Below are 26,405 nucleotides of genomic sequence, written 5' to 3'. Positions count from 1 at the left end.
ACGACCCAAAACACAGAAGTAAATCAGAATGGCTTCAACAGAAGAAAATACACCTTCTGGAGTGGCCCAGTCAGAGGCCTGACCTCAACCCGATTGAGATGCTGTGGCATGACCTCAAGAGCGGTTCACACCAGACATCCCAAGAATATTGCTGAACTGATAGTTTTGTATAGAGGAATGGTTCAACATTCCTCCTGACTGTTGTGCAGGTCTGATCCACAACTACAGAAACCGTTAGGTTGAGGTTATTGCTGCAAAAAGGAGTGTCAACCAGTTATTAAATCCAAGAGTTCACATACTTTTCCCACCCTGCACTGTGAATGTTTACACGGTGTGTTCAGTAAAGTTCATGAAAACGTAGAATTGTTTGTGTGTAATTAGTTTAAGCAGACTGTTTGTCTATTGTTGTGGCTTAGATGAAGATCAGATCACATTTTATGACAAATTTATGCAGAAATCGAGGTAATTCCAAAGGGTTCACATAGTTTGTTAGTGTCAAAGTAGCCGGAGATCAATAAAAACGACCTGGTCTTAAATCCATCAATAGTCTAGGCCTAGGTGTGTGGAGATACATATTGTAGGCTACAATATGAGTTAATTATAGTCCTAAAAAAGCTTTCCAGTTTCACTGACTCACCCAATGCTGCGCAGATCACACGCTGGTAATGGCCTGCATGTTTGTGCCAAACGCCCATCTCTAGTTTTATGCAGTAAAACCATATTTGGAAGATGATCAAAGATTTTGATCGCCTACAGCATAGTCTTTTCAGCAGGAGCCATTTGCTTTCCAACCTGTTACCCTTCGATTGTATTTGAAATCTTGCGAAAGGCCTGTTTTGTCTGCATGCTGTTCACTGACAGATGTGATGCGCGTCCTCAGCTGTATGCTATGCCTTATTGGGCTACACACAAGACACAGCTAGGCATTTTTTTGAAAGAAGCTACTGATCCTGCGAGGCTAAATTATAGGCCTTCTCATGGTGTAGTAGACGACTATTAATGACTTAATATCTTTCTGAACAGACAGCAGTAATTCTAGAACTTTGGAAAATGTATTTCAATTCAACAGATTTGACTAGCCACTATGCAATACAATCCCAGGTTTCTAGTCCTGCTATATTTATTGCTCACTTAAAATAAATGATCCGCTTTATAAACGGTGTAGCCTACCTGGCATGTTAAAAAAACTATCTGCACGTAACCTCCATTTGCTATTTGAGTGCAGGTTATGGATGACTTTTTTTGTGGGCCATTCTTAATAAAAAAATTATTCCACACATATACACACAAAAGTATTTGGACACCCCTTCAAATTAGTGGACTTCAGCCACACCCATTGCTGACAGGTGTATAAAATTGAACACACAGCCATGCAATCTCCATAGACAAACACTGGCAGTAGAATGGCCTTACTGAAGAGCTCAGTGACTTTCAACGTGACACCATCATAAGATGCCACCTTTCCAACAAGTTAGACACATTTCTGCCTTGCTAGAGCTGCCCCTATCAACTAAGTTCTGTTATAGTGAAGTGGAAACGTTTAGGAGCAACAACGGCTCAGCTGCGAAGTGGAAGACCACACAAGCTCACAGAACAGGATCGCTGAGTGATGAAGCACGTACAAATCTTTGTCCTCGGTTGCAACACTCCCTACCAAGCTCCAAACTGCCTGGAAGCAACGTCAGCTCAAGAACTGTTCGTCTGGAGCTTCATGAAATGGGGTTTCCGAGCAGCTGCACACAAGCCTAAGATCACCATGTGCAATACCAAGCGTCAGCTGGAGTTGCGTAAAGCTCAGACTGTGGAGCAGTGGAAACGCCGTCTCTGGAGTGACAAATCACACTTCAACATCTGGCAGTCCGACAAACTAATCTGAATTTGGCAGATGCCAAGACACCGCTACCTGCCTGAATGGATAGTACCAACTGTAAAGTTTGGTGTAGGAATAGTCCATGGTTTGGGCTAGGCCCCTTAGTTCCAGTGAAAGGGAATCTTAACGCTACAGCATACACTGACATTCTAGACGATTCTGTGCTTCCAACTTTGTGGAAGGCCTTTCCTGTTTCAGCATGACAATGCCCCCGTGCACAAAGCGAGGTCCATACAGAAATGGTTTGTCGAGATCGGTGTTGAAGAACTTCACTGGCCTGCACAGAGCCGTGACCTCAACCCTATCGAACACCTTCGGGATGAATTGGAAAGCCGACTGCGAGCCAGGCATAATCTCCCAACATCAGTGCCCGACCTCACTAATGCTTGTGGCTGAATGGAAGCAGGTCCCTGCAGCAATGTTCCAACATCTAGAGGAAAGCCTTCCCAGAAAAGTTGATGCTGTAATAGCAGCAAAGGGGGGGGGGACCAACTACATATTAATGCCCATGATTTTGGAATGAGATGTTTGACGAGCAGGTGTCCACATACTTTTTGGTCCTTATCAAGTCCTTGTTAAATTAATAATAAATAATAAATAATGCTAACGTTTGTATCACAACTAAAGTAGAATGAATAACTCTAAATTAGAAACACATAGGAGGACCTGTTTCTTTGTTAATTGCGCAACACAGAACAGCTGCATGTGTACACTCCCTCGGAAATTGTTTGGAGAAAAATATCCTTTCTATTTTATTCAGCTATGTTCAATTGTATTGTTCTTACTATAAAATAAATGCCACAGGAATAATAAGCTAATCTTGCCTGCTAAATGAACTTGTGTAGCCCACAGCCATATGGCCTAGCCAAATCAGGACCTGACATAAGGATGACTCAGAATATGCTATTCTGTTCTTCTGAAATATGATAGAAAGAAAAGCCTGTTTCTTTAGATCTGCCTAAAATAATTCATTGTGAAGGTGTAGGATATATTAAAATGTATTTATTAAGAGTTTTTAAAATGTATATTTTTCAAAGGTCTACATCAGTGGATTGTAAGCTGTGTGTGGAAGCCAGAGATGCTGAAGGTGTTCATTAACTGTCAATTACAGTGAGACCGGCAGTTATTTGAATGACAATCACCGGCTGACAAAATGTAATGACCGCCACAACCCTGACCTTGACTCCAGTCTGCTGCGGCAGCTCTGGTTGTGTTGGCCTCCACCACTGACGACAGCTCATTGACAATCAGCTTAAAGACCTTCACTAGCAATGGAATGTTGGTCCACTTCTCTGGATCTGGGGAGAGACAGACAGACCTTACAGCCACACTGTAAGATGTGCATACCATCAAAGAGTTGAGCCCCCAACAGAAGCATATAGCCAATGCACCCCGTGTCATACATTAGACAAGATAATGGGGGAGGGTATTTTTTGTGTCCTAAATGCTAAATTAGAGAAGTGAGCTGTGGGTCGTACTCTTGGCAGACTTGGAACGCGTGCGGATGCCCTCGTCAGGGCCAAAGATCTCCTCTCCCTTGACCACGATGTCCTGGAGACGCTTGTCATTGGTGTTGAGGCCGTGCTGCAGCAGCTTACACAGGGCTACCGTACTGCACAGGGACAACACAGGAGACGGGGAAACACAAACATTACAAAAGGGAAGAAAATTCCAGGTCATAAAATTCCAAGTCATAAAAAGGTGGAAAGGGGAGTACAGAGAGGAACACACCTTTTCTTCACCAAGTTGAAAATATTCTACTCTACCATCTATCTTGAGGAGTGTGGATACACTCACCTGACTTTACCCTCGTACTGTCCGTAGAAGAGGTGCTGTCGGCTCATCCACTCAGCCATGACAAACTCCAGGGCTGGTTTCCCCGTTGGACCCGGCAGACTGCACAGGAACTCCAACAGAGGCTCCAGCTGAGAGTGGACCAGGTGGGCAAATACCATGATCAGAGACTGGGGGAGAGGAAAAGAGAGATGATGATCAGAGACTGGGGGAGAGAAGGAGAGAGATGATGATCAGAGACTGGGGGAGAGGAGGAGAGAGATGATGATCAGAGACTGGGGGAGAGGAGGAGAGAGATGATGATCAGAGACTGGGGGAGAGGAGGAGAGAGATGATGATCAGAGACTGGGGGAGAGGAGGAGAGAGATGATGATCAGAGACTGGGGGAGAGGAGGAGAGAGATGATGATCAGAGACTGGGGGAGAGGAGGAGAGAGATGATGATCAGAGACTGGGGGAGAGGAGGAGAGAGATGATGATCAGAGACTGGGGGAGAGGAGGAGAGAGATGGTGATCAGAGACTGGGGGAGAGGAGGAGAGAGATGATGATCAGAGACTGGGGGAGAGGAGGAGAGACATGATGATCAGAGACTGGGGGAGAGGAGAAGAGAGATGATGATGATCAGAGACTGGGGGAGAGGAGAAGAGAGATGATGATGATCAGAGACTGGGGGAGAGGAGAAGAGAGATGATGATGATCAGAGACTGGGGGAGAGGAGAAGAGAGATGATGATGATCAGACTGGGGGAGAGGAGAAGAGAGATGATGATCAGAGACTGGGGGAGAGGAGAAGAGAGATGATGATCAGAGACTGGGGGAGAGGAGGAGAGAGATGATGATCAGAGACTGGGGGAGAGGAGAAGAGAGATGATGATGATCAGAGACTGGGGGAGAGGAGGAGAGAGATGATGATCAGAGACTGGGGGAGAGGAGGAGAGAGATGATGATCAGAGACTGGGGGAGAGGAGGAGAGAGATGATGATCAGAGACTGGGGGAGAGGAGAAGAGAGATGATGATCAGAGACTGGGGGAGAGGAGAGAGAGATGATCAGAGACTGGGGGAGAGGAGAGAGAGATGATCAGAGACTGGGGGAGAGGAGGAGAGGAGTCGAATGTCAACAGGGTCTATATGGGTGGCAATAAAGTATTTGCTGGACAACATTGATGCAAGGCTCAAGATGAGTATAAATTGAATAGCGACAGCTTGGCGTGTTGAAACCTCAACATCACAGAGAACACTGATAGATTTAAAGAGGAAAGTTCCAGAGAGGGACAAACAGAATTGTTACGTCCTACCTGCATGACGCTGAGGGTCTCGGCCTGCTGCATCTTGCTGAGGATGGCTCTGAGGATTTGGTCTAACTGCTCTCCAAGCTCAGTGCCGGCGCGGGCGATCAGCGTGGACACCAAACGGCCCACGAAGGCAGCGGTGAATTCTGATGTCCTGGGGTCAAGCAGTTGACTGACCACCTGCATCACGTACCACAGACCACTGTGGCCCTCCGTGTCCCTCCACTGGCCCACCTGCTCCAGGGCCACTGACACATACGCCCGCAGACACTCACCCCCGTTCTGGAAGAGAATGGGGTTAGAGTTCATATAATTACAAAGTGTACTGGTGTAAGAGCAGTTGGTATTAACATCGGAGTCCTTCTCGGTGTGTGTGTACCTGTATTGTGGTGTTGTCGTCTGTGCGGAGGGTACACTGGGCCACCACAGGGAAGGCCTGGCAGACCAGCATCTCAGAGAGCGGGGGTTTGGTGTGTCGGACCACCGTGGTCAAGATGTCTATGGCGGTCTGTCAGGGAGAACACAGGAGACAACTGTCAATATATGACTGACTAGAACCCTAAACGTTGATGGTAAACAAGGAGGCCAGACCACCAACCATGGTCCTGGAGAGCGCAGGCTTTTAATCCAGCCCAGCACTAACACACCGGATTTAACTAAGTCAAGGAAATGACTACTTGATTAGTTAAATCATATGTTAGAGTACCTGGCTGGAATAAAAGCCTTCACACCCCTGTAGCCTAGGCCCTGGGTTGGTGACTACTACCAACTCTGTTAGGCCCCGACACACAGTGCTGCTGCAAATTAACCACTTCCATAGTAGCTAGAGGCACCAGACCAGTGGTGACTTACTGCACACAGACCGGAGGGGATCTTGTCAGGCGGGGCCTGCATGATGCTGACCAGGGTGGGGATGAGGCGCATCTGCATGGGGCCCTGACACGCCTCGATCTGGGACAGTTCCTTAAAGATGTCCTGGGCCAGAGACGCCACCACCGGGTCTGGGGAGAGGAGGGAAAGGAAGATAGAGGCACATGGGTTGATCTGTAAGGAATGGATAGTCATAGTGGCAGGTAGCCTAGTGGTTAGAGCGTTGACCAGTAACGGAAAGGTTGCTAGATCGAATTGCCGAGCTGACAAGGTAAAAATCTGTCGTTCTGCCCCTGAACAAGGCAGTTAACCCACTGTTCCTAGGCCATCATTGAAAATAAGAATGACTTCTGCCTTGTTCTGCCTAGTTAAAAAGGTTAAATAATAAAATATGGTAATATCTAAATTAACTATGGGACTCAACGATACACTAATAATAAAATACAAGAGCACCAACTGCCAAGGTTACTATAGTTACCCACCGTTACTATACTTGAGAAAGATGGCGATGGTGAGGGGGCAGATCTTGTTCTCTGCGCTGGTAGTGAAGGCTGGGTCCACAGTGCAGACGATACACAGTGTCTCCATGACCAGGGTGAGAACCTCAGAGCTGAACTGGGCTGCCAGCTGCACCAGTCCGTCCAGAACAGCAGGCAGGAACGGCTGTAGGACATGGGTACTCTCAGACAGCTTCAACTGGTCACAGTACCTGAGGAGAGGACACACACAGAATTACCACCTGCATACCAACACATTTAATGTTATGGTGTAGTGACGGATTGTGTGGTATGGCTAGTTGGGTGACAAACTAGAGGGATTTATCCATCTATCTACTGTATGACATCATCGCTTCTACCTGGCCTAGCTTACTGGTATTATTATGATGACTGAAGAAGTGTAATCTACAGCTTGTCAGAACTATCGAGGTTTAAGTGTTGAACTTTCATCTCCCTCACCCCCAGATGGCGCGTACGGCTGAGATGCGGACTGAGGGGGGCTGACTGTCGTGCAGGCCGCTGACGGTGGCCTGGAGGAACTGCTGGATGAGCTCAGGGGACATGGCTGCTGTGAAGCGGCTGGCCGCCCACAGGGCTCGGCCCAGCAAGAACGGAGAGGCCGCTGGGGGAAGAGAGGAGGGAGGGGTTATTATATAAGCATATACGGTACCATGAGTCACAGTCCAGACCTCCAGGCCTTTGATGTCTGAAGGTTATTGTTTCTTCCTCACTCTTTATTGATCACGTAATCAATTGATCACCAAGTCAATGATTGACTAGTGAGTCCACCCACCAGGTTTTCGCAGTCTAAATCAGACATTTTTTGAAAGAACAATATACAGTGGGGCAAAAAAGTATTGTTAGCCACCAATTGTGCAAGTTCTCCCACTTAAAAAGATGAGAGGCCTGTAATTTTCATCATAGGTACACTTCAACTATGACGGACAAAATGAGAAAAGAAATCCAGAAAATCACATTAAAAATCCTACAATGAATTTATTTGCAAATTATGGTGGAAAATAATTATTTGGTCACCTACAAACAAGCAAGATTTCTGGCTCTCACAGACCTGTAACTTCTTCTTTAAGAGGCTCCTCTGTCCTCCACTCGTTACCTGTATTAATGGCACCTGTTTGAACTTGTTATCAGTATAAAAGACACCTGTCCACAACCTCAAACAGTCACACGCCAAACTCCACTATAGCCAAGACCAAATAGCCGTCAAAGAAATTGTTTCTGGCTGAGAAGACTGAATCTGCAATAGGTAAGCAGCTTGGTTTGAAGAAATCAACTGTGGGAGCAACTATTAGGAAATGGAAGACATACAAGACCACTGATAATCTCCCTCGATCTGGGGCTCCACGCAAGATCTCACCCCGTGGGGTCAAAATGATCACAAGAACGGTGAGCAAAAATCCCAGAACCACACGGGGGGACCTAGTGAATGACCTGCAGAGAGCTGGGACCAAAGTAACAAAGCCTACCATCAGTAACACACTACGCCGCCAGGGACTCAAATCCTGCAGTGCCAGACGTGTCCCCCTGCTTAAGCCAGTACATGTCCAGGCCCGTCTGAAGTTTGCTAGAGAGCATTTGGATGATCCAGAAGAAGATTGGGAGAATGTCATATGGTCAGATGAAACCAAAATATAACTTTTTGGTAAAAACTCAACTCGTCGTGTTTGGAGGACAAAGAATGCTGAGTTGCATCCAAAGAACACCATACCTACTGTGAAGCATGGGGGTGGAAACATCATGCTTTGGGGCTGTTTTTCTGCAAAGGGACCAGGACGACTGATCCGTGTAAAGGAAAGAATGAATGGGGCCATGTATCGTGAGATTTTGAGTGAAAACCTCCTTCCATCAGCAAGGGCATTGAAGATGAAACGTGGCTGGGTCTTTCAGCATAACAATGATCCCACACACACCGCCCGGGCAACGAAGGAGTGGCTTCGTAAGAAGCATTTCAAGGTCCTGGAGTGGCCTAGCCAGTCTCCAGATCTCAATCCCATAGAAAATCTTTGGAGGGAGTTGAAATTCCGTGTTGCCCAGCAACAGCCCCAAAACATCACTGCTCTAGAGGAGATCTGCATGGAGGAATGGGCCAAAATACCAGCAACAGTGTGTGAAAACCTTGTGAAGACTTACAGAAAACGTTTGTCCTCTGTCATTGCCAACAAAGGTTATATAACAAAGTATTGAGATAAACTTTTGTTATTGACCAAATACTTATTTTCCACCATAATTTGCAAATAAATTCATAAAAAATCCTACAATGTGATTTTCTGGATTTTTTTCCTCATTTTGTCTGTCATAGTTGAGGTGTACCTATGATGAAAATTACAGGCATCTCATCTTTTTAAGTGGGAGAACTTGCACAATTGGTGGCTGACTAAATACTTTTTTGCCCCACTGTAACTGAACATGGCTGCCCGGAGATGAGCGACTGACTAACCTGTGAGGTTAAGGTCAGCCAGGATGACGTTAGCCAGGAAGCCGTGCATATCAAACTGAACACGGCCGTTCTTCACGTTCTCTGTGATGATGGTCTTCACTGAGCCCAGAGCTAACATACAGGCCTCATGGATCTTCCACCTGCAGAAGGGGACAACACAGGAGTAAGGAGAGAGCACACCTATAGTGCTGATGGTTTAGCCATGGGGTGCAACTCAATAGTAGAATGCAATGTTCACTCATGTTTTTCTGTCACTTAGCAAATTTCAGGTCTGTTGAGTGCAAACTTGAACATTCAGAAAACACTGAGGCTGTACCCGCTTTAAGTTACAATTTCAGACAGTGGTCAAGTAGGCTACTGTGGCTATTTGGACCATAATGTAGGCCTATCAGATTGGCCTACCCTAACAAAAAAAAGTGAAAAAAAAATGCATCCAATAACATTTTAACAGGGAAATAGCTGTTCTATCATTCAGCCTGCAGTAGCAGCCAACGTGTTCAATGTAAGCCTACATTCCATGAGACATTTGAAAAAAAACATGCAGGGCTTGACATGAGTCTATTTATCCACTTGTCCTTCAGACAAGGAGGCGACAGAAAATGTTGTTGTGTTGTTTGATGCAAGAAACCACTTTACAAAATAAAATGCATTATTATTCCTATACCATTATTACAGAGAATCAGACAAACTATTCTACCCTCTGCATATTGGCTACTTAGCTTATTCAAACCTGTCTCAAAACACAACACTGCCCCTTTAAGACAATAAAAAACCTCTTTACCCGACTCCCTCTTCCTAAGATGTCTAGAAATGTACATGTTTTGTGCTCTTGTTGGAAGCAATCACTCCCCCATTGCTGACTACAAATGATCTATAACTGGACTAAGTAAGAACTCACTAACTAGCAAAGAATATGAACAAATGTGAACACATGGCTACATGCAGCTCTCGCTTTCATGTCAAAACAAGCAGTATCTACTCACACTCATGCTGTAAACACAATCCAGTTCAAAGAGAATGGCACAGATCCATATATGGCAATGGTCTGTTTGCATATAGGCCTACTGCAGCGCTGATTGGTTATGCCACACCGGTCTGTGTAGAGTAGGGGTTGAGTAGTGGGTGTCAATGCAAAAGAATCCTACTCCGATGCTTTCTGCCTACAACAAAATCTGCGGCATAGTTAGTTTTGCATACTAAGTCTTGCGTAGTTCGTTTTGTTTCGGTATGTTGCATTGAAAGTGGCTAATATTGCATTGATTCGATCACAATTCCCACAGTAAATCAAAATGTTGTTTGTGTTAACTAAGGGGGAAAAAAAAAAACGTGCTTCCTTTCTCTGGGTGATATTTCTTCTGCGGGGCAGTCCCAGGGGAGCAGAACGCGGGAACTGGTCGAAAGTAATCTCATCACCTTGTTTTCCGTCTGCACTGACAAAAATACCTGGACAGATTAAAGCAAATTCCTGAAAGGCTTCCATATTGCTTTCACCTAACGCGTGTTTTCAGTTCAACGCCGAGGACAAACAGGAGACAAGGACTATTAATTAAGAGGCATCCACTTTGCCATGTCATGCAGCCGGTTCACCTGATTTAGAATTCCTCACAATCAAATGTAGATCGCATTATCTACCAAGAGAATTCTCTTCGATTATAATCACAGCCGTATATATCCCCCCCCAAGCAGACACATCGATGGCTCTGAATGAACTTTATTTGACTCTTTGCAAACTGGAAACCATTTATCCGGAGGCTGCATTCATTGTAGCTGGGGATTTTAACAAGGCTAATCTGAAAACAAGACTCCCTAAATTTTATCAGCATATCGATTGCGCAACCAGGGGTGGAAAGACCTTGGATCATTGTTACTCTAACTTCCGCGATGCATATAAGGCCCTGCCCCGCCCCCCTTTCGGAAAAGCTGACCACAACTCCATTTTGTTGATCCCTGCCTACAGACAGGAACTAAAACAAGAGGCTCCCACGCTGAGGTCTGTCCAACGCTGGTCCGACCAAGCTGACTCCACACTCCAAGACTGCTTCCATCACGTGGACTGGGAGATGTTTCGTATTGCGTCAGACAACAACATTGACGAATACGCTGATTCGGTGTGCAAGTTCATTAGAACGTGCGTTGAAGATGTCGTTCCCATAGCAACGATTAAAACATTCCCTAACCAGAAACCGTGGATTGATGGCAGCATTCACGTGAAACTGAAAGCGCGAACCACTGCTTTTAATCAGGGCAAGGTGTCTGGTAACATGACCGAATACAAACAGTGCAGCTATTCCCTCCGCAAGGCTATCAAACAAGCTAAGCGTCAGTACAGAGACAAAGTAGAATCTCAATTCAACGGCTCAGACACAAGAGGCATGTGGCAGGGTCTACAGTCAATCACGGACTACAGGAAGAAATCCAGCCCAGTCACGGACCAGGATGTCCGGCTCCCAGGCAGACTAAATAACTTTTTTGCCCGCTTTGAGGACAATACAGTGCCACTGACACGGCCTGCAACGAAAACATGTGGTCTCTCCTTCACTGCAGCCGAGGTGAGTAAGACATTTAAACGTGTTAACCCTCGCAAGGCTGCAGGCCCAGACGGCATCCCCAGCCGCCCCCTCAGAGCATGCGCAGACCAGCTGGCCAGTGTGTTTACGGACATATTCAATCAATCCCTATACCAGTCTGCTGTTCCCACATGCTTCAAGAGGGCCACCATTGTTCCTGTTCCCAAGAAAGCTAAGGTAACTGAGCTAAACGACTACCGCCCCGTAGCACTCACTTTCGTCATCATGAAGTGCTTTGAGAGACTAGTCAAGGACCATATCACCTCCACCCTACCTGACACCCTAGACCCACTCCAATTTGCTTACCGCCCAAATAGGTCCACAGACGATGCAATCTCAACCACACTGCCCTAACCCATCTGGACAAGAGGAATACCTATGTGAGAATGCTGTTCATTGACTACAGCTCGGCATTCAACACCATAGTACCCTCCAAGCTCGTCATCAAGCTCGAGACCCTGGGTCTTGACCCCGCCCTGTGCAACTGGGTACTGGACTTCCTGACGGGCCGCCCCCAGGTGGTGAGGGTAGGCAACAACATCTCCTCCCCGCTGATCCTCAACACTGGGGCCCCACAAGGGTGCGTTCTGAGCCCTCTCCTGTACTCCCTGTTCACCCACGACTGCGTGGCCACGCACGCCTCCAACTCAATCATCAAGTTTGCGGACGACACAACAGTGGTAGGCTTGATTACCAACAACAACGAGACGGCCTACAGGGAGGAGGTGAGGGCCCTCGGAGTGTGGTGTCAGGAAAATAACCTCACACTCAACGTCAACAAAACTAAGGAGATGATTGTGGACTTCAGGAAACAGCAGAGGGAACACCCCCCTATCCACATCGATGGAACAGTAGTGGAGAGGGTAGCAAGTTTTAAGTTCCTCGGCATACACATCACAGACAAACTGAATTGGTCCACTCACACAGACAGCATTGTGAAGAAGGCGCAGCAGCGCCTCTTCAACCTCAGGAGGCTGAAGAAATTCGGCTTGTCACCAAAAGCACTCACAAACTTCTACAGATGCACAATCGAGAGCATCCTGGCGGGCTGTATCACCGCCTGGTACGGCAACTGCTCCGCCCGCCTGGTACGGCAACTGCTCCGCCCTCAACCGTAAGGCTCTCCAGAGGGTAGTGAGGTCTGCACAACGCATCAGCCCTCCAGGACACGTACACCACCCGATGTCACATGGTGATGGTGCATCAAAGCTGGGACCGAGAGACTGAAAAACAGCTTCTATCTCAAGGCCATCAGACTGTTAAACAGCCACCACTAACACTGAGTGGCTGCTGCCAACACACTGACACTGACTCAACTCCAGCCACTTTAATAATGGGAATTGATGGGAAATGATGTAAATATATCACTAGCCACTTTAAACAATGCTACCTTATATAATGTTACTTACCCTACATTATACTGTACTCTATATCATCGACTGTATCCTTATGTAATACATGTATCACTAGCCACTTTAACTATGCCACTTTGTTTACATACTCATCTCATATGTATATACTGTACTCGATACCATCTACTGTATCTTGCCTATGCTGCTCTGTACCATCACTCATTCATATATCCTTATGTACATATTCTTTATCCCCTTACACTGTGTACAAGACAGTAGTTTTGGTATTGTTAGTTAGATTACTTGTTATTACTGCATTGTCGGAACTAGAAGCACAAGCATTTCGCTACACTCGCATTAACATCTGCTAACTATGTGTATGTGACAAATAAAATTTGATTTGGTCCTCACCAGTGCTCATTGCCACTGTTCTTGGCCTGCTCGGCATCCTGCAGGTGCCTTGTTGCTGCTGCAGCCAACGCTGCCGCACTCTCGTTCTGGAACTCTGTCGCCACAGCCTATTGAAAGAGGAGGAAGGTTGGAGTGAGAAGTCTTCTCTCCAGAAAGGTCACATTGACCAGAACGTAAACATGCAGAAGTAACTGTGGCGTGAAACTATGGGGTTCACCCACACACACACTTCAAAGGTAGTGCACTATATGGGGAATAGGGTGCTATTTGAGCTTCGCCTACAGACTGAGGTACTCACCAGCAGCAGGTCCTGGGCTGAGATCCTGACGGAGTAGGAGAAGGTGTCGTCATCCTCGTCCTCCACAAACTGCTGGGGGTTGGCCGTCCACACCTTGATCTACAGATACACGACTACTGATGAGGAACACATACAACCATGACATCATAGACTACTGATGAGGAACACATACAACCATGACATCATAGACTACTGATGAGGAACACATACAACCATGACATCATAGACTATGGATGAGGAACACATACAACCATGACATCATAGACTATGGATGAGGAACACATACAACCATGGCATCATAGACTACTGATGAGGAACACATACAACCATGACATCATAGACTATGGATGAGGAACACATAACCATGACATCATAGACTATGGATGAGGAACACATACAACCATGACATCATAGACTATGGATGAGGAACACATACAACCATGGCATCATAGACTATGGATGAGGAACACATACAACCATGACATCATAGACTACTGATGAGGAACACATACAACCATGGCATCAGACTATGGATGAGGAACACATTCAACCATGACATCATAGACTATGGATGAGGAACACATACAACCATGGCATCATAGACTATGGATGAGGAACACATACAACCATGGCATCATAGACTATGGATGAGGAACACATACAACCATGGCATCATAGACTATGGATGAGGAACACATACAACCATGACATCATAGACTACTGATGAGGAACACATACAACCATGAGATCATAGACTATGGATGAGGAACACATACAACCATGACATCATAGACTATGGATGAGGAACACATACAACCATGGCATCATAGACTATGGATGAGGAACACATACAACCATGGCATCATAGACTATGGATGAGGAACACATACAACCATAGCATCATAGACTATGGATGAGGAACACACAACCATGGCATCATAGACTATGGATGAGGAACACATACAACCATGACATCATAGACTATGGATGAGGAACACATACAACCATGACATCATAGACTATGGATGAGGAACACATACAACCATGACATCATAGACTATGGATGAGGAACACATACAACCATGACATCATAGACTATGGATGAGGAACACATACAACCATGACATCATAGACTATGGATGAGGAACACATAACCATGACATCATAGACTATGGATGAGGAACACATAACCATGACGTCAAATGGGTTTGTAAAGACAGTGGCAAATCAAATTCAAGAACTTTAGTGCTTTTTCAAGCACCAACATTTATTTTCAAAGACCATCAATTTGTAATAGTTCCTTTTACGCAATTGTTCATAGTCGTCACCAGATGGCAGTATATCTCCACAACCTCTTGAAAAAAACACGTACTATTCATCACTACCTTACAAGTTTTACTCAATAATAAGCATTCACTAGTTATTTACTAAATACACGAGTGGTAAGTCAGTACTAACCTTGTAATTTGAGTAGAGATGAGCAGAGTTTTGCAACGGTGAACACACATTTCCTATTCGCATTACTACACAATTCCAGTTTAAATGACTATATTGTATTTTTATTTTGTATTTGGGGGTCTACTAATTAATAGCTACGAAAAAGCGACTTCATTCCAACTGGCAGCTTTAGTGTCACCGGTTCAGCAGAAGAGCTGGTGGGCTGTGTGAGGGAAAACAGAACGTGAACAGCCACCAGAACGGCAGGAGCACAGCTGCCTCTTGATAAAGCGGATTATCACAGCTGCCTCTTGATAAAGCGGATTATCACAGCTGCCTCTTGATAAAGCGGATTATCACAGCTGCCTCTTGATAAAGCGGATTATCACAGCTGCCTCTTGATAAAGCGGATTATCACAGCTGCCTCTTGATAAAGCGGATTATCACAGCTGCCTCTTGATAAAGCGGATTATCACAGCTGCCTCTTGATAAAGCGGATTATCACAGCTGCCTCTTGATAAAGCGGATTATCACAGCTGCCTCTTGATTGAGGCAAAAAAGCTCTGGAGAGAAAAAGTCAATGTAGAATTGGCGCTAGTGCATGATGCAGCATTGTCTTTCCCCCCATCAGGGCTGACTCACCAATGCTCGTCTGGCAACCAGAGTGAGAAACTATTGAGGAAATAAAACTTGGTCGTCTGCCTGGAAATTAATTTAAGACCAAAACATTGTTCTAATGTTTTTCATATTAAATCATTTTCTGTTCTCCTCGCATTTTAATTCAAGTACTTTTTAAGTACCAACCAATTTAAACATCTCAAGCACCTTGTGCGAACCCTGCATCAGACTCAGCACCATTAAAAAAAACGGTCTCTCTCACACATACACAGGAGTGAGGGAGTGTGTACCTGATCCTCCGTGATCTGCATGTAGAGGATGATGTAGTAGATAAGCTCAGGAAGAGCCTTCTTCACTGTGCTCTTGAACTTGCTGTTCTCCAGCAAAGTGTGAACAAACTCAAAGATGCTAAACACCAGGTTCTCAAAGCCCAGAACCTCACCTGGAAGAAAAACGCACAGTTGGCAGACCATGGCACTTTCAATGCCAGAATAATTGGTTTGATTTCCGGAACCCTCCGTATGTAAAATGTATACAATGACTTAGTAGCTTTGGATAAAAACGTTTCTTAAAATGGCACATACGCATGCATATAGAATACCAGTCAAAAGATTGAACACACCTACTCATTAAAGGGTTTTTCTTTATTTTGACTATTTTCTACATTGTTGAATAACAGTGAAGTATTCAAAACTATGAAATAACACATATGGAATCATGTAGTAACCCAAAAAAATAGATTCTTCAAAGTAGCCACCCTTTGCCTTAATGACAGCTTTGCACACTTTTGGCATTTTCTCAACCAGCTTCATGAGGTAGTCACCTGGAATGCATTTCAATTAACAGTTGTGCCTTGTTAAAAAAGTTCATTTGTGGAATTTCTTTCCTTCTAAATGCATTTGAGCCAATCAGTTCTTGTGACAAGGTAGGGGTGAAATACAGAAGATATCCCTATTTGGTAAAAGACCAAGTAGATATTATGGCAAGAACAGCTCAAATAAGCAAAGAGAAACGAAAGTCCATCATTACTTTAAGACATGAAGGTCAGTCAATGCGGAAAATTAAAGAACTTTGAACCTTTATTCAAGTGCAATCGCAAAAACCATCAGCTATGATGAAACTGGCTCTCATGAGGACCGCCACATGAAAGGAAGACCCAGAGTGACCTCTGCTGCATAGGATAAGTACATTAGAGTTAACTGCACCTCCTATTGCAGCTCAAATAAATGCTTCACAGAGCTCAAGTAACAGACATCTCAACATCGACTGTTCAGAGGAGACTGCGTGAAATCAGGCCTTCATGGTCGAATTGCTGCAAAGAAACCACTACTAAAGGACACAAAGAAGAGACTTGCTCGGGCCAAGAAAAACGAGCAATGGACATTAGACCGGTGGAAATTGTCCTTTGGTCTGATGAGTCCAATTTTGAGATTTTTGGTTCCAACTGCTATGGCTTTGTGAGACGGATGATCTACGCATGTGTGGTTCCCACCGTGAAGCATGGAGGAGGTGTGATGGTTCTTTGCTGGTGACATCATCTGTGATTTATTTAGAATTCAAGGCACACGTAACCAGCATGGCTACCACAGCGATACGCCATCCCATCTGGTTTGAGCTTAGTGGGACTAGCATTTGTTTTTCAACAATACAATGACTCCAAAAACACCCCCAGGCTGTCTAAGGGCTATTCGACCAAGGAGAGTGATGGAGTGCTACATGAGATGACCTGGCCTCCACAATCACCCAACCTCAACCCAATTGCGATGGTTTGGCATGAGCTGACCACAGAGTGAAGGAAAAGCTTCCAACAAGTGCTCAGCATATGTGGGAACTCCTTCAAGAATGTTGGAAAAGCATTCCAGGTGAAGCTGGTGGAGAGAATGCCAAGAGTGCGCAAAGCTGTCATCATGACAAAGGGTGCCTACTTTGAAGAATCAAACATGTTAAATATATTTGGATTAACACTTATTTGGTTACTACATAATTCCATGTGTTGTTCCATAGTTTGTGTCTTCACCACTATTCTACAATGTAGAAAAGAGTAAAAATAAAAACCCTGGAATGAGTAGGCGTCCAAACTTTTGACTGGTACTGCGCACACACACACACACCTTGACTTTTTCCACATTCTGTTACGTTACAGCCTTCATCAAAAATGTATGAAATTATTTTATCCCTTATCAATCTACACACAACACCCCATAATGACAAAACAAAAATGGAATTTTAGAAGTGTGAAAATGTATTAAAAATAAAAAACTGAAATATTACATTTACATCAGTACTCAGACCCTTAACTCAGTACTTTGTTGAAGCACCTTTAGCAGCGATTACAGCCTCAAGTCTTCTTGGGTATGACGCTACAAGCTTGGCACACCTGCACTTGGAGAGTTTCTGCCATTCTTCTCTGCAGATCCTCTCAAGCTTTGCCAGGTTGGATGGGGAGTGTTGCAGCACAGCTATTTTCAGGTCTTCCAGAGCTGTTCAAATGGGTTCAAGTTCGCACTCTGGCTAGGCCACTCAAGGACATTCAGAGACTTGTCCCAAAGCCACTCCTGCATTGTTTTGGCTGTGTACTTAGGGTCACTGTCCTATTGGAAGGTCAACTTTCACCCAAGTCTGAGGTCCTGAGTGCTCTAGAGCAGGATTTCATCAAGGACCTCTCTGTACTTTGCTCTGTTCATCTTTCCCTCAATCCGGACTCGTCTCCTAGTCCCTGACGCTGAAAAACAACCCCACAGCATGATGCTGCCACCACCATGCTTCACCATAGGGAGGTTCCAGGTTTCCTCCAGATGTGACACTTGGCATTCAGGACAAATAGTTCAATTTTTGTTTCATCAGACCAGAAAATCTTGTTTCTCATGGTCTGAGAGTCCTTTAGGTGACTTTTGGCAAACTACAAGTGGGCTGTCATGTGCCTTTTACTGAGGAGTGGCTTCTGTCTGGCTACTCTACCATAAAGGCCTGATTGGTGGAGTGTTGCAGAGATGGGAGAACCTTCCAGAAGGACAACCATCTCCACAGAAGAACTCTGGGACTCTATCAGAGCTCACCTCCCTCACCAAGACCCTTCTCCCCAGTTTGCTCAGTTTGGCCAAGTGGCCAGCTCGAGGAAGAGTCTTGGTGGTTCCAAATCTCTTCCATTTAAGAATGATGGAGGCCACTGTGGGACCTTCAATGCTGCAGAAATGTTTTGGTACCCTTCCCCAGATCAGTGCCTCGACACAACCTGTCTCAGAGCTCCACGGACAATTCCGTCAACCTCATGGCTTGGTTTTTGCTCTGACGCGCACTGTCAACTGTGGGACCTTATATAGACAGGTGTGTGCCTTTCCAAATCATGTCCAATCAATTGAACTTACCACAAGTGGACTCCAATCAAGTAGAAACATCTCAAGGATGATCAATGGAAACAGGACTCAATTTCGAGTCTCATAGCAAAGTGTCTGAATACTTATTGTAGAAAAGGCCCATGGAGTTGGTGGAATAATCATTTAATTCATGGCCACTTACTCAGCTTGGCCAGGGGCGCTTTAATTAGGTTAGGTGGCAATGACCGACAGGTCTCATCCCCATAAAAAGGAGGAAAACACCATCGCCTGATCTCGCTGCTTTCTCTTCCTTAACTCAGTCTGCTCCAGAAGTTCTGTGCGTCCATGAATCCACGTAATTCCACCGACGCTGTTACCTTTCATCTGAACTATCTGTTGCAATCAGGGGAGTGGGCCATCAGTTATTGTTTATAGTTATTACCGCGGAGCGCACGCTTCAAACATATTGTGTAATGTGAATTATCAATGATCACAGCCCTACGATCCTCATAGGCCAATTATGCAATCGATATGGTTAATATGTAATGCAATTAATTACATGTACACATGAAGACAATTGAACGGGTGAAATGAGAAACGTCATTGTTTGCTAACTGATCAACTTTGATATCAAACTAATTGGGGTTACAGATTGAATAACCATTCACTGTTTGTATTCTTTCAATGATTTATGATAAATAGTTACGAGCCTATATGACTCATGGATGATTACTATTGACTTCTTAATGAACTGGATTGTGGAATTCCCTAATTATGTTAATCATGACTGATTGTTATGATATGATCTTTGGGATGAGGAATTTGATCAGATACATGTTGTTTGTTTCCTTTGTGATGCAGCACAGACTACTCAATAAATATACCACTTTATGGTTAAAGGAATTCCTGCCTCAGTCTCATCCATTCCTCTGTCACCTGACCCGTGACCACCTGTTCACCTTCACTGTCAGTCATCCTACCTGTCCAGCTACCCACAGACTCCATTAATCTTTCAATTATGTAAATGGGGTATCTGTTTTTAATTTTTAACACATTCACTCAAATGTCTATAAACCTGTTTTCGCTGTGTCATCATGGGGTATTGTGTGTAGATTGATGAGAATTTTTAAAAATCCATTGAAGAATAAGGTTGTAACGTAACAAAATTTGGAAAATTTCAAGCGGTCTGAATACTTTCCGAATGCACAGCACAGCACAGCACAACACACACACCTGATCTAGAGGACTTGAGGAAATTATATAGTAATAGCTCACTATGTTCTATACCACTATCTATAGCTACTGTATGTTATAATGCTTTCTATATCCATCTACTGTATGTTCTAGATCAGCCCATTTAAAATGATTAAATCAATATGTTACAAGTTCAATTAATCATGAACAATAACAAGTGATCTAAATGCATGAAAATAAGAACAAGACTAAGGTTGCACTCACCATCAGAGTCAATTGGATCGTCTACCTCCTCTGTGTAATTGACCTCTGTTCTGACATAAGTGCACAACTGGTTAAGGAATACTCATTTTCAGGACACAGACCAGTTTACCTGATCACCCTGTACAGTTAGGTGAATAGGTCACATTCCAAGAGGAACATTGCCAATCATTATTGTCAGATATGAAACAAAGCTATGGGAATTAATAGACATTGAGCTATATGAAAGTGGAGAGGACATGGTTGCAGCAGTGTGAAGGATATAAAGCGGCACTCTCTGTCAGGGTGTTCCAGACGATGGGCAGGATCTGCTGCATGGACGACACCATGGGTTTAGGGAAGTTCTTCACTAAAGCTGTCACGGCCTGGCAAAGAGATATTAGGTGAAAAGAAGGTTGGATCAGGACAACCTATAACATCTGACCTACAGAACCCATAAGGCCAACCTCATCTAGCGTATAAATCCTTGTGGTAATCTTCTCACCTTTAGGACCTCCATCTTGAGGCCGCTGTCTGAGGAGGGTCCATCAGGCATCTGCAAGGCCAGAATGAACGCCTCAGTGAACTGCTGCACCACAGGGAAGATCAGGGCCTTGGCTGCTCCCTTCTCCAGCTCCTCTATCGCACAGATCAGGTTGGCACAGGTGGAGAAGATCTCCACGGCTCTGGAGCGGGTACGGATGCTGTAGATCTCCATCATGGAGAAGATCTTGTACATCTCAGGCAGGATCACCGGAGCCACCAGAGGCATCTGAGTGTCTGTCACCTCACGGGTAAACTCTGTGAGAAAAAGCCAGAAGAATTATGTGAATACACTGAGATCCATGCATACAAACAGTTAAGAGTGGGAACGGCGCACAGGAAAAGGGGTCAATTTGGGATGTGCGTGTACCTGTGAGGACCCTCATTGCCCCATGCACTGCGTTGACGTCGCCACTGACCAGCATGTCCATGAGGATGGTGAAGAGCTGAGGCCAGGCCTCGGGCCAGTCCCAGTGGGCAATGGCCGACACAGCATATGCCACACTGGACCGCACCTTACTGATGGACTCCCTCAGGCCTCCTGGCAACAGCTCCCTGATGGCTGCCTTGGCCTGGAGAGGAGAAAGAGAGAGATTTTAGGCAGCATCAGTGGTTTTGTAACTCCTCTTTCTCAAAATATTTTCAAATAGTCAGCCATCAAAAATGATACATTTTGTTTAGTAGGAAGAATGACGTGTTGCTTTGCTTACCCGGTCTGTGGTCTCTGGGGGTCTGAACTTCTCAGATAGGGAACACCAGTGGGTCTCCACATACTGCTTAAGGATGACTGAGGCCAACTGGACAAAACACACATACGTATAATTGATTGATATAGTAGAGTAAAGGAGATACAGAGATGTGGTCTCACATACACAATAGACATAGAATTAGAGCGCTAGAATACTTCTAGAGTTAGAATAGAAGAAGAATGACAGTTTCTGCTTACAAACCTGACGAATGGCCAGAGCTCCCCGAGGGTCCACAGTTAGCTCCGCCAGGTGGACTCCAAACTCTTCCAACACAAATGGAGCAACAACACAGTGGACAGATCATCAAGAACACATCAATCATCAGATCACATAAGCCTCACATGACGTGCAATTCCGTAAACTATGACGGGCATGCAAGGAAGGGACAAAATGTCAGAAATATTCTTATGATTGGATTCATGACTTTGATTTGAAGAAGAAAAAAAACATACATATCACATTTAGTGTTGAGTGATTATTGATTTGAGGTCGGATTAATTATATTAAACACGGTTTTCAATTGTTATTATTATTTTTTACATTAAGTGCACTACGCATGGTGGGAATAAAACAATTACTAAAAGTCCCATGATGGTAGTGACTGCCCATTACTGCTTATCACGTATTAACCACAATTTATTCACATTACTTCAATAAAATATTTCAGTTGTTATGGTCATTTGTTCGACAACTATTATTTAATTCCAAGTGATCATCTCTATAGAGCTGCTGCCTGACAAAATCACTGCATCAAAGTAAATAAGGCATACTTTTATGACTGCTGAATACCAACTATCAATCACTTAGATCATGTATTTTCAGGTAGAGATACTGCGAAGCAACTGCTCTCTATCCCTCTCGATCGCACGTTCTTCTCTCCGTCTCCGTGCTCCACACAGACCGGACAAGTAGGCGCACAATGGATTATGGTAATTGTAGTTAATTACCAAGTTATGTGCTAAACTACGTAAAATATTGGCCTGTTGGAAACCACAACTCCCTACTACATCGCACAGTTTGGGCTTGATATGATTTATCTCTAGAGAAACTGCACATTGAGGAAAAAACGCAATGAAAAGGAATTCAAATAATTGAACAGTGGGCCAATTTGTTGTTTAAAAAGTGAAATTTTGAGGGGGTTAATTGCTCAGCGCTTACATCGATTAAGCACATTCGAGCATTTACAACAAGCACCGTCTCTTCCCCCCAAAAAACTCTTCCAATCTGTTTTAGGCTAGTCAGTGAGACTCAGAACCTCATCCCTACAATGTGCCACGCTCTATCCCAGCTTTAACTGAGTGACATCAGAGTCCAAGAGACAATGTTAGTGCTGACAGCTCTAGCTATACATAGAGTAGCTCCCTCAGAAAGAGGCCTGCCGGGCCCATTCTTGCTTCTGTGACACTACAGTGGATCCCGACAGACAGCCTGCACAATCAGCCTTTTTGTCATGCTGGAGGAACGCCACAGACAAAGGCACTGTACACACTGTCCCTATTTTCACCCCTCACTGTACTTTGGATTAGTGGCAAGCTGATTTTGGGTAGCTAGCTAGTTACTACACTTTGCTATATAGCTAGAACCATGTATTTAGAATTGGGCCAATGCGCTTTCTGCATTATGATGGAGCATATACATGACACTTCAACATTCTATGACAGCCATGTTAGCTCCCTATTAACATTACATGGGGAATATTTAATTTAATGGTATGTAACTGAAGGTCTAGAATTATAACTATATATGGTAGCTATAATTCGTTCAACATGCATTGGGTAAAAGGGCGTGTGCAGTATTTGACAGATGGAAAATTAATTTATTCAAAGGGGAACAAGGAACAATACGTTGTTTTGCTGAAAAAATTTAAACAAGTTGTCAAAAGCACTGATGATGTCCGCACAGGGTTAGTTATACAAATATTGTATGTCAGTGTACAAAGGCTTGAAGCAGCAAGGCGGGAATACTACGGAATCATATTCGCGGGAAAACGTGACATTCCAAATCGAACGGTTGCTATAGCGACCCTAAAACGATTTGAGCTTTGATTATAGATTCATCAACACTATGTTCTTCTGTAATTACAAGTGGAACGCAAGGCCCGAGATAACATTACACAAGTAATTTGGTAACTAGCTAGCTAACTAAGAAACGTCTTATCTGCTGTATACGGTCAGCCCATCTAGCTAGCTAGCTCTTTGTATTAGTCAAATTGCCATTTTAATTTCAGGCAGTGTCTTCTTGATTGAATTGGTCCACCACGTCATGTGTTGACATACTTCACAGAAAATGGAATCAAAAAGCTGCTAAATTTAACAAGCAAGCAAGGATTATGGAGGTAGAGTGCGCTTCACACACATGGTTTGTCTGTCAGCTAACTAGCTAGCTGCTAACTAGCTAGTTGGAATAAGTTAGCTAGCTGGATTAATTTGCGCCACTTGCTAGCCAATTGAATAGGAGAGAACATCTTAACTAGTTAGTTAGCTACATATTCTGTTTTATCATAGCGAGCGAACGTTAACAGTATTAAGTAACATGACAGTAATTGTGTTGTATGCTGTGGCTGGCTGGCTAGCTAGAATGTATCTTTCCGTAAAGGCCCATATGCATGGAAGTTATCATGCCATTCCACTCTCTTCATCAGCTGGTCTCGCAATGCTAGCATCCATGCTTACCCTCTGTCACTTCCAACACTTTTATTTGCTCCTCCGCGGCTGCTCGCACTTCTTGAACCGGGGACAGGATAGCCGTCAACGTCTCAATCAGGGCTTCTTTAAGTCCTTGTTGAACCGGTCCAGCAGCCGAAGCCGACCCAGGACCTGCTGCACTCATGCCTGCCATGTTTTCACACACACAGCCTGAGCAAATCAGGATCTCGTCAGCAACATTGGAAAAAGTACTTCCGGGTCACGTAATTTCTGAAACGTTCCAAATAAAAGTCCCTAAGTAATAGTAGAATATGTTCAAACTATATTTATTCGTGATGTATGTAAAATAATTGTCTAAACAGTAACAATGATTCATATTTGTTAATATTTAAGTGCATTAAATCTGGGTTTTAAAACATGTTCCAATATAAAAAACAAAATGCCTCCAATGCAAATTGATTCCTTGTGCCATTGTAAAAGAAGGGTAGAGAGCAGTAGGGTCTGTAGAATATTTATATGGTGTCATTTCATGAGGCTCTGAACAATACTGACTGTTGCTGGCCTTTTACTGTGGTCAAACAGATTAAAATGGGGTGCCTGTACAGGAAAAGCAATTCTTTGTGCAAATGTAAAAGTGGGGCGGGGAAGATCTCAGGAGGGTCTGTAGAATCGCAGTGGAGAGGGTCAAAAGCTTCAAGTTCCTCTGTGTGCACATCACTGATGACCTGAAATGGTCCCTTCACACAAACAGTGTGGTGAAGGCGCAGCAGCGTCTCTTCAACCTCAGGAGGCTGAAGAAATTTGGCTAAGCCACCAGAGCCACGACCTGTTCACCCCGCTAACCATCTAGAAGGAGGAGACAGTACAGGTGCATCAAAGCTGGGACCGAGAGACTGATAAACAGCTTTTATCTCCAGGCCATCAGACTGTTAAACACTCACCATTAGCCGGCCTCCGCCCAATGCCCTGCCCTGAACCTTAGTAACTGTTACTAGCCGACTACCACTACCCTGCACCTTAGATACTGCTTTGTCCTATGTACATAGAGTCATTGAACACTGGTCACTTTCATAATGTTTACATACAGTGGGGCAAAAAAGTATTTAGTCAGCCACCAATTGTGCAAGTTCTCCCACTTAAAAAGATGAGAGAGGCCTGTAATTTTCAACTATGGCAGACAAAATGAGAAAAAAAATCCAGAAAATCACATTGTAGGATTTTTAATGAATTTATTTGCAAATTATGGTGGAAAATAAGTATTTGGTCAATAACAAAAGTTTGTTGTATACCCTTTGTTGGCAATGACAGAGGTCAAATGTTTTCTGTAAGTCTTCACAAGGTTTCCACACACTGTTGCTAGGATTTCCTCCATGCAGATCTCCTCTAGAGCAGTGATGTTTTGGGGCTGTTGCTGGGCAACACAGACTTTCAACTCCCTCCAAAGATTTTCTATGGGGTTGAGATCTGGAGACTGGCTAGGCCACTCCAGGACCTTGAAATGCTTCTTATAAAGCCACTCCTTCGTTGCCCGGGCGGTGTGTTTGATCATTGTCATGCTGAAAGACCCAGCCACGTTTCATCTTCAATGCCTTTGCTGATGGAAGGAGGTTTTCACTCAAAATCTCACGATACATGGCCCCATTCATTCTTTCCTTTACACGGATCAGTCGTCCTGGTACCTTTGCAGAAAAACAGCCCAAAAGCATGATGTTTCCACCCCCATGCTTCACAGTAGGTATGGTGTTCTTTGGATGCAACTCAGCATTCTTTGTCCTCCAAACACGACGAGTTGAGTTTTTACCAAAAAGTTATATTTTGGTTTCATCTGACCATATGACACTCTCCCAATCTTCTTCTGGATCATCCAAATGCTCTCTAGCAAACTTCAGACGGGCCTGGACATGTATTGGCTTAAGCAGGGGGACACGTCTGGCACTGCAGGATTTGAGTCCCTGGCAGCGTAGTGTGTTACTGATGGTAGGCTTTGTTACTTTGGTCCCAGCTTTCTGCAGGTCATTCACTAGGTCCCCCTGTGTGGTTCTGGGATTTTTGCTCACCGTTCTTGTGATCATTTTGACCCGACGGGGTGAGATCTTGCGTGGAGCCACAGATCGAGGGAGATTATCAGTGGTCTTGTATGTCTTTCATTTCCTAATAGTTGCTCCCACAGTTGATTTCTTCAAACCAAGCTGCTTACCTATTGCAGATTCAGTCTTCCCAGCCTGGTGCAGGTCTACAATTTTGTTTCTGGTGTCCTTCGAC

At 44.4% G+C, this 26,405-nt stretch overlaps 1 protein-coding gene across 1 annotated transcript in view; it reads right to left on the bottom strand.

Annotated features, from left to right (window-relative positions):
• The window catches only part of LOC110493271 (importin-9), a 30,641-nt gene extending 6,268 nt beyond the window's left edge, over nt 1-24,373 (bottom strand). The window contains exons 1-19 of the mRNA XM_036950746.1: nt 24,171-24,373; nt 21,700-21,761; nt 21,460-21,546; nt 21,120-21,321; nt 20,712-21,007; nt 20,492-20,592; nt 20,231-20,289; nt 15,749-15,900; nt 13,404-13,502; nt 13,106-13,212; nt 8,776-8,915; nt 6,780-6,942; nt 6,306-6,532; nt 5,806-5,954; nt 5,333-5,461; nt 4,960-5,235; nt 3,668-3,834; nt 3,349-3,482; nt 3,049-3,168 (exon numbers count right to left, since the gene is read on the bottom strand). Coding sequence (XP_036806641.1) covers nt 3,049-3,168; nt 3,349-3,482; nt 3,668-3,834; nt 4,960-5,235; nt 5,333-5,461; nt 5,806-5,954; nt 6,306-6,532; nt 6,780-6,942; nt 8,776-8,915; nt 13,106-13,212; nt 13,404-13,502; nt 15,749-15,900; nt 20,231-20,289; nt 20,492-20,592; nt 20,712-21,007; nt 21,120-21,321; nt 21,460-21,546; nt 21,700-21,761; nt 24,171-24,336 — 2,836 coding nt within the window. The 5' untranslated portion in view covers nt 24,337-24,373. The remainder of the gene's footprint in view (nt 1-3,048; nt 3,169-3,348; nt 3,483-3,667; nt 3,835-4,959; nt 5,236-5,332; nt 5,462-5,805; nt 5,955-6,305; nt 6,533-6,779; nt 6,943-8,775; nt 8,916-13,105; nt 13,213-13,403; nt 13,503-15,748; nt 15,901-20,230; nt 20,290-20,491; nt 20,593-20,711; nt 21,008-21,119; nt 21,322-21,459; nt 21,547-21,699; nt 21,762-24,170) is intronic.
• Between the last annotated feature and the right edge of the window lie 2,032 nt (nt 24,374-26,405).

Source organism: Oncorhynchus mykiss, chromosome 17 (assembly GCF_013265735.2).
Source record: "Oncorhynchus mykiss isolate Arlee chromosome 17, USDA_OmykA_1.1, whole genome shotgun sequence".
In the NCBI taxonomy this organism is placed as follows: Eukaryota; Metazoa; Chordata; class Actinopteri; order Salmoniformes; family Salmonidae; genus Oncorhynchus; species Oncorhynchus mykiss.
The sequence above is the reverse complement of the archived record's forward strand: the minus strand, read 5'-3'. Positions and strand labels throughout refer to the sequence as shown.